Raw genomic sequence first — 8832 nt, forward strand, 5'->3', positions numbered from 1 at the left:
ATGCCTGGTCTTTATTTTAGTTTTTGAAACAGGGTGGCACTAAGTTGCCCTAGCTGGCTTCAAACTTTTGATCTTCTTGCCTCAGCCTCCTGACCTTCTGGTAAGTGACACAGTACTCAGCTTCTCTGTGGTAACTTTTACGGCATCCCTAGCAAACTAGTTCTGCTACTAATACTATACATAGATATAGATATAGATATAGATATAGATATAGATATAGATATAGATATTGTATTTTTTAGGGCAGGGTCTACAGGGTGTTCAGAGTCTCACTACTAGATGGGATTCATAGTGATCTGCCTGTTTACAGCCTCCCAAGAGCTGGGTTTACAGGATCGCTGCCACCACGCCCAGTCTCAATTACCATCTCAGCGCACCCCAGGGGCAAGGCCGGCACAGCAGGCCCGGGGATTGAACCTCCAGACCCTGTGCCTGCTTGCAAAGGAACTGGGGATTGAACTTAGGCCCTTGCACTTGCCAGGGAAGCACTTATTCCACTGAGCCATCCCCCTGGCCCCAATTTTTTTTGAAAACCCATAATAAAGTAATAAAGACTCAAAAGTAAGCAAGATATAATAGTATATATGTCACTAGGTAAAGGCTAGAGCAAGACCATGCTAGGTGATGTCCCAAGGAAGACAGAGCCTGGCCCTTGTATACCACAGATGTTTGGATGTAAGAGGTGCGGAAGGATGACCGGTCATTCCCTTATAATGAGATGGCTTGTAAAGTGTGGTCAGAATCATCTTCTGTGAGGGCTGGCTGTGACAAAGCTCCACAGAAGATATGTCCCTCATCCTGACACAAGATCCTTTAAAGTGGCTCCCCTAGCCATGATTCCATCTCTGAATGCTGACCTCCAGCCTGTGCTTCAGTTGGTGTCTATCAGGAAGTTCTATCAATCCTCCTACATTTGACCTGGGTCTAGCCACCTCGGATTCTTTGTTGCCACTGCTATTTGTCTTCTGGACTGTTGCGTCGGTCTTCCTGTTTTCCTCCATTCAGCCTCAGGAAGGATCCTTCAAAAGTGGCACAGAGAGCTTGTTTCTCCTTTCAGTCTTCAAAGGCTTTCTTTTTTTATTCTAGACTAGAGTCGAAGGCTTTCTGTATTGGATGTGGCTTGTCTGTATTCCATACCCCAACTGTATTCCAGATTCACTTGCCACTTGTCTGTGGATTCCCCCAAGTATGTCACAGACCACTGGATCTTTGTTTATGTGTTTCCCTCATCTTACACCACTCTTCCTTTAGGTACTTACATAGATCACTTTGTCTAGGACCCTGTTTCAACCTCCTTTCCTCAGAGTTCTCTCTTCTGTCTTTTAAAAAAATCTTTTTGAGATAGGTTCTCACTGTGCAATTCAGGCTGGCCTTGAGATCCCTTTGCAGCTCAAGATGGTCTCCAACTCACAACGATCCTCCTTCTCGGCTCTGAGAGTTCTTCTTGACCTTTTTTTAAAAATTTACTATGAAGCCCAGGCTGCCCTCAAAATAATGGCTATCCTCCTGCCTCAGCTTCTGAAGTGCTGAGAATACAGGTGTGTGCTATCATGCCAGGCTTTTGATCATCTTTTTTTTTTTTTATGGCACATGGCTGGAAGTTAGGAAGGAGAAGTATGCTCAAGAACCTTGCCCCTGGCAAATTGTGGATGACTACAGTGGAGCCTTTACAATAGGTACCATAGGCAGCAGGATCTTTCAGGCTATGAAAGGTTTTCAAAATTCTCCAATGGGAGTAAACCACAGATTATGAGGAGGTTTGACAGCTATTAAAACCAGGGCTCCACAGTTGGGAGGTAGCTTTGCCATATGGGGAGGTTTGTTCTCCATGATTGACTGTAGTATGGTTCAAATCAGAGGCAAAGAAGACCCCTGAAATTCCATCACTTGCAGTGCCTTGACAGGGGCCATCTTGGCAGCAAGAAATGGACCAGTGGCCATGGTCGTGTCAGCTGCAATGAGTGGCATTCTCCTAGCTTTTATTGACAGAGCTGGTATGTTGTTGACAAGATTTTCCTCTTCACAATTTCCCAATGGCCCTCAGTTTGCAGAAGTCCTCTCCCAGTTGCCTTCAACCCAGTTACCATCTTCACCTTTTGGAGAATATCAGCAGTATCAGGAGGACTTGGCTCCCAGGGTCTTCTTACCAGAAAGGTGAATTTCAGCTGCAGCTGAAAAAGGGTTTCAGAAGATCAAGATACAGTCTGTTTTTAAAACTGTAGGCGGGACAACTGTGGCCAAATAGGCTATGAAGAGACATTTAGCACTTTTTCTATTTAAAGGGACATGAAGGGGGCCAGGGACATGGCTCAGTAGGATAAGCGCTTGACTGGCAAACGCAAGGATCTGAGTTCAATCCCCAGTTCCACCAAAAAAATAAAAAAATAAAGGGACATGAAGGGGGATAGAAGATACTACATTTATTTGTTCATGCTTGGATTGCATTTGTGATCAAAATAAACATCTAATATCATTAAAAGAAAATGCAATAAGTGCTTAGAAGATGAAGGACCAAAGGGTGAATTACAGTGAAACGTGACCATCGTTTCTCTGGGGACTTCTCTGGCTGGCTTTATGTGTGCTGTTATTCAAACAATAAAAGCTCCTGGAACTTACTTTTAAATAAATAAATAAATAAATAAATAAATAAATGATTTTTTTTTAATGAGTGTGTGCTAGGGATTCAGTGAAGGGCCTCAAACAAATTCTATACCCCAATCCTGACAAAACAATTTTAAAACAACCACTGTCATTCCTTAGCCTTCACTGCTTTGTTTGCCTGAATAGCACTTACCAAGACCTGCCAGCACATCTTTGTATGTTATCTGCCCCCTGGTAAATTCCTTGAGGCCAGAGGTTTGTCCCCCTTCTCCTTTATCCTCAGTTTAAGAGTTATGCCATATGCAAAATGAACTGTTGGTAAATCTTTGTTGATGGATCAGATAAACCAAATTTAAATAACTGCTGAAGTAAACAGTACTGTTATCAAAGCAGACATTGTGAGAGCAATTCAAGAAAATAAATAAATAAGAGGTGGGATGAGGAGGTAATAAAAAGAATAATCTTGGGGCCAGGGAGATGGCTCAGTAGAACAAGCACTTGCCTGGCAAGCACAAGGGCCTGAGTTCAATCCCTGGTCCCACCAAAAAAAAATCTCACTTTTATTTTTTAATTTTTTAAAACAATCTTGGGGCTGGGGATTTGGCTCAGCGGTAGAATACTTGCCTAGCAAGCTGAAAGTCCTGGGTTTGGTCTTCAGCACCAAACACAAAAAAATAAACCTCCCCTAAAAAACAAAATAATACAGTAAAACAAACAAACAAAGAAAAAAACATTTAGGGACTGGGGAGATGACTCAGTGGAATAAGCGCTTCCCTGGCAAGCACAAGAGCCTGAGGTCAATCCCAGGTTCCGCCAAAACAAACACAGTAAAATTTAAAAAGACCCCAAAATAAATAAATAAATAAATAAAGTTATTTGTTAAAAAAATTTTCTCGGGGCTGGAGAGATGGCTCAATGGTCTAAAGCACCTACTTGGAACAAGCTTGGAAAAGCACAGGGACAGTGGTTCGATCCCCCAGCACCACACAGCAGCCAGCCCCGCCCCCTGGTGGGCTGAGCCCCCCCCACTAAATAAATGTTAAAAAAGAAATTTAAAAAAAAATTTTTTTTCTCACTTTTATAATACAATATGAAGGGCTGGCCAAATAGCTCAGCAGGATTAAAGCGCCTGCAAGCAGGCACAGGGGCCAGGTGTGCCGCCCGGCTGGTGAGCTGAGACAGAAATTGAGACCAGGCATGGTGGCACGCACCTATAATCCCAGCACTTGGGAGGCTGTAAACAGGTGGATCACTACCAGTCCGATCTAGTAGTGAGACCCTGAACACCCTCTAGATCCTTCCCTAAAATACAGAAAAAAAAAAAAAAAAAAAAGATACAATCTAAAACTATGAGGTTGGGCTGGTGAGATGGCTCAGTGGTCTAAAGCACCTACTCAGAACAAGCTAAGCCAAGCAAAGTACAGGGACCGCGGTTCAATCCCCCAGCACCACATGCCAGCCAGCCCCGCCCCCTGGTGAGCTGAGCTGGCCACACACACACACACACACACACACACACAAACAAATAAAACTATGAGGTTAAAATGTATAGCTTTAGTTTCCTAGATATTTTCATAACTTTCGTTTTCACAATCACATTGAGAAAACGCAAAGTCCTGAGTTTGATCTCCATACCAAAAATAAATAAATAAATAAATAAAGCAATCACAGTGAGTTGGCCACAGAATTTGCGGGGCTCTGTGCAAAAGGCAGAGAAGTTTGCTGGAATATTCCAGTATGTCAATAGAGCAGCACCTTGAACCAACCCCTGGCCTACCCAGCAGCAGGTAGATTGCACTGAAGCTGGTCCTAAGGCACGTATATTATTCAAACTGCAGCTTAAACTCGTTGGGATAGCGTTTTTTTTCCCCAACAGAGCCCACTAACTACATTTTGGGGGTGAAATTTCGGATGCCTGTCTCTTCTGAGGGTTTTTTCCACAGGCTCGGGGTTCAAGAGCATCTTTCTCTCCTGCACAGCCTCAATCCGCAAGCCCGGACTCCCTCGCGCGGCCGCGCGGCGCGCGGCGCTGCTGGACAGTTCGGTGCGGCGAGGGGGCGGTTCCCGGGCGCGGCCCAGGCAAGTTCAGCCGCGCCGTGTGCGCATGCTCGCAGCCGTTGGCAGGCCCCTTGGCTGGGCCGGAACTTGGTTTCAGGGCTGCGCACCCTGAGGACAGTGTTGGGCGACGCACCGGACGTCGCCTGCTGGAGGAGCCGGGCGGCGAAGCTGGAGCGGCGGTGGCGGCGAAGGCGAGAGGCCGGGGCTGAGGCCGGGGTCGGGGCCGGGGCTCTGAGGGCCGTGGGACGACAGGCGGCGGCGACCCGGGGCCCGAGCCCGGAGGCAGGAGCGGCCACCATGTCCGAGAGCATCGTGAGTGCGGAGGCCAGGCGGGAGTGGGGTGCCTGGATGAGGCAGCAGATTTGCCGGCGTCCTGAGCGGGCCGCGCGACATCTCGGGCGCCGGCGGGCTCCTTGGTGCTCGCCCTCGGCTTCTGGCGGTCGCTGCCCCGACTGTATGAGTCAGGCAGGCGGGAGAATCCCCTTTCCGTCCACTCACCGGCCCGGGCTTCCCCCGTGCCTCGGAGCCGGTGGCGTCCTTCTCTCTCTCGTCCTCTGGGCCCTCTCCTGCCTCCTCCCCCGCCGGGAGGGCCTGGTCCTGAGTCACTACGGGAGAGCTGGGGGGCGGGGGGCAGGGGTGCAGCAGGGCAGGCTTGAGGAACCCCCTCTCCTAAGAAGCGGCCGGGATGGGGTAGGGGACAGACATTCCCTAGCTGGATTGGCTCCTTGGTGCGGGGAGAAGTTCCTGTTTAGAAGTAGTGATGTGATTAAGGTTGATGTCACTTTTACCTGACATTAGAATTGTCACACTCTTACCCCTTCACAGTGGAAAACATCAGAAAAATCAGAGAGAAGCACTTGTGGAATTTTTCCCTTTACTATGTGGTTTGAGGAAAAATTAACAAACTAGTTAGAAGAATTTTAATCAATGGAGTATTTGGGATTTCTTGAACAGCACAGTAGGTGGCAAGTAATATGAATGCGAAAGCCTAGGACAGTCTCCAGTTGTGGCGACCGTCCTGGAAGACTTCAATGCTTTTTGGGTGCCTTGGGTTTCCAGGAAAATGCAGCTCTTGCGTTTGAGACACTCCTCTGAAGGCGGGCCTTCTTCCTCAGCCCTTCCTTTTAGGGGTCCTCCTGTGCCCTTTCTATTTACCAGGCTGAAGAAGAGTGAAATTACACTCCCAAGAGAAATCTCAGGAAGGTTGATTTCTATTAAAAATAAAGCTCACCTAGACTAGCATAATGGCTGTACATCTGTAATCTCAACACTTAGGCAGGGAGATCATTGTGAGTGAAGGGCCATTCTGGACTGTCCAGGAAGACCCTGTCTCAGAATCAGTCAATCAGTCTTGCTGCCATTAGAATCTTGCCTATAAATAGAGTAGGAATCAGTACTCAGATCTGCCTTTAAATTTTCTACTTTAGCTGGGTGTGGTGGCTCATCCCTTTAATCCCAGCACCTGAGGCTGAGGCTGGAGCATCCCCGGGAGTTCAAGGCCAGCATGGCTAGATATACCCTCTCTCAAACAAAACAAATGCCCTACTTTAGTAATTTTTACTGAGTTAAAGCAGCCTTACACAACTGAGTCCCTTACAGGGCCGTTTCTCACTAGTGTGCCATAGGACTCGGTTTTCCTGGACAGTATTAAGACTCTGGTTGAACTCAGGTTGTGGGAAATTAAAGCAGACCTGAGATTTATTTGTTTGTTTATTTTTTCCTAAAATTTATTTAAAAAGAAAAGTTTATTTAAAATCTAGAGAATTCTCTTAAAAAATTATTTTAGGGTCATGTTTAGTGGTTCATGCTTGCAGTTCCAGTTATTTGAGAGGCTGAGGAAGAAAGATCACACATTTGAGGCCAGCCTGGTTGGTTGGTTAATTGATTTAGAGAAGGTCTCACTATGTAATCATTAGACTGGCCTTGAATTACTGTGTAGCCCAGGGTATCCTTGAATTGGAAGTGATCCTCCTGCCTCTTCCTCTTGAGTGTTGCTTTTTTGTTGTTGTTGTTGGGGGCGGAACTGGGGATTGAACTCAGGCCCTTGCACTTGCCAGGGAAGCACTTATTCCACTGAGCCATCTCCCTGGCCCCTTGAGTGTTGGTTTTACAGATGTGCACCACCATGCAACTTAGTTCAGGCTGAACTCAAACAAATTGCAGTCCTTCTGCTTCAGCTTCCCAGAGTGCTGGGATTAATAGGGAAGTGCCACCTGTTTGGTTCTAATTTTCTTATATATAGGGAAACTTAAGTTACCAAGAGGCTGTGTGCCCATATGGACAGCCCTATTTCTAGTGGTACATTTTATTTTGCAGCCTACATTAAAAGTCAAGCCAGAACTTTCTTTAGTAAAAGTTACATCTTCACTTGTTAAGTCCAGACTCCTGGCCGGATGTGGTGGTACACACCTGTAATTGAACCACTTCCAGATAAAGTAGGGGGATCACGGAGTTTGAGGTCACCCTGAATTACATAATGAGACCTTGTCTCAAAAACAAAACCTAGGGCCGGGCAGATGGCTCAGTGGAATAAGTGCTTCCCTGGCAAGCGCAAGGGCCTGAGTTCAATCCCCAGTTCCACCAAAAAAAAAAAAAAAAAAAAAAAAAAAAAAAAAAAAAAAAAAACCAACAACAAAACCAAAACCAAAACCTAGACTCATATGCACTGTGGTAGAAGATGACTTGTCCTGTAGGACTCTTCAGTGTGAGTGCCTCCATAGAACAGAGTCGATGTGCTCCTGTCCTTTAGTGGTATGTGACAGTCACTTTTGCAGGAGGTTCCATCCAGAGAGACAGTCTTTAACTTTTTAACAGTCTCAGTTTAGAAGACAGATTTCAGAATAAAATAAATTGAAAAATTTACCTGATGTTGTATTATGAAATGATTTTTCTTAGGAATTGAATCCATAATGAGGGCTAGAAATCAGAAATCAAAAGAATTGATTTGTATTTCCAATTAACATAGATGAGCCATGCAGGCCCCTCTCCCGAGGTTTGCTGAGATGGCAGTTGAGACTGGGCGTGGTGGTGTGCATCGATAATTTCAGCTCTTGGGAGGCTGTAAACAGGCTGATGGATCACTATGAGTCTGATCTAGTAGTGAGACCCTGAACACTCTGTAAACCCTTCCCTAAAATACAAAAAAAAAAAAAAAAAAAAAATTCTCTTTTTTTTTTATTTTTTCCACATTCATTTTTTTTTTTTTTTTTTTTTTTTTTTTTTTGTATTTGGTACAGGTTCTACAGGATGTACAAGGTCTCACTATGTAGATCGAACTAATAGTGATCCTCCTGTTTTCAGCCTCCCAAGCTCGTGCCACCATGCCTCAGTCTCAATTCTGGCTCAGCCCCAGGGCAGGGCTGGTGTGCCAGGGAACCAATCCCAGCCACTGCAGTAAATGTGATTAAGAAGCAAAAAATTATACAAAATGTAATATGTTAGGTATTTTTTTGTACTGGGAATCAAACTCAGAACCTTGTACTTGCCAGGTGGGCCCTTGTGCCACTGAGCTGTGTTCCCAATCCTACATTTTTAAAAAATTGAGGGACCAGGGAGATGGCTCAGTGGAATAAGTGCTTCTCTGGCAAGCATAAGGACCTGAATTCAATCCCTGGTTCCGGAAAAAAAAAAAAAAAAGAAAAATTGAGATATTCTGACCAGACATGGTACCCCACACCTATAGTTCCAGCCCTTGGGAGGCTGAAGCAGGAGGATCACTGTGCGTTCAAGGCCAGCTTGGCCTATATAATCTGAAATACACTTCAAGAGCGTGTCTCAAAAAAAAAAAAAAAAAGGAAGAAAGAAAGAAAAAAGGGTAAGCCAGGCGTGGTAGCTCATGTCTGTAATTCCAGCATTAGGAAGCTGAGAGGGTGGATGGTCCTTGCGAGTTCAAGACTAGCCTGGTCTCCAAAGTGCATTCAAGGCCAGCCTGAAATACACAGTGAGACCCTATCTCAAAAAGATTAAAAAAAAAGAGAGAGACCTTTTCTGAAAAAAACCCAAACAATCCCCAGGTTGGGGATATTCATAAGCAGTATTCAGAACAAAATTCTAAAAGCCAAGTACAAAAGAGACAGAGCCAAATGATAGTTGTTAGAAAAAGAGAATCAGGGGCTGGTGAGATGGCTCAGTGGTCTAAAGCACCTACTTAGAACAAGCTTAGCAAAGCACAGG

General features: G+C 45.3%; 1 protein-coding gene and 1 pseudogene across 1 annotated transcript in view; both read left to right on the forward strand.

Moving 5' to 3' along the window:
- The first annotated feature begins 692 nt into the window (after positions 1-692).
- Positions 693-2158, forward strand: LOC101569506 (annotated as a pseudogene).
- A 2687-nt stretch (positions 2159-4845) lies between these two features.
- Positions 4846-8832, forward strand: part of Nploc4 (NPL4 homolog, ubiquitin recognition factor) — an 82650-nt gene continuing 78663 nt past the window's right edge. The window contains exon 1 of the mRNA XM_004639561.2: positions 4846-4971. Within this exon, the coding sequence (XP_004639618.1) occupies positions 4957-4971 (15 nt within the window). The 5' untranslated portion in view covers positions 4846-4956. The remainder of the gene's footprint in view (positions 4972-8832) is intronic.

This window comes from Octodon degus, unplaced genomic scaffold, assembly GCF_000260255.1.
Source record: "Octodon degus isolate 3935 unplaced genomic scaffold, OctDeg1.0 scaffold00112, whole genome shotgun sequence".
In the NCBI taxonomy this organism is placed as follows: domain Eukaryota; kingdom Metazoa; phylum Chordata; class Mammalia; order Rodentia; family Octodontidae; genus Octodon; species Octodon degus.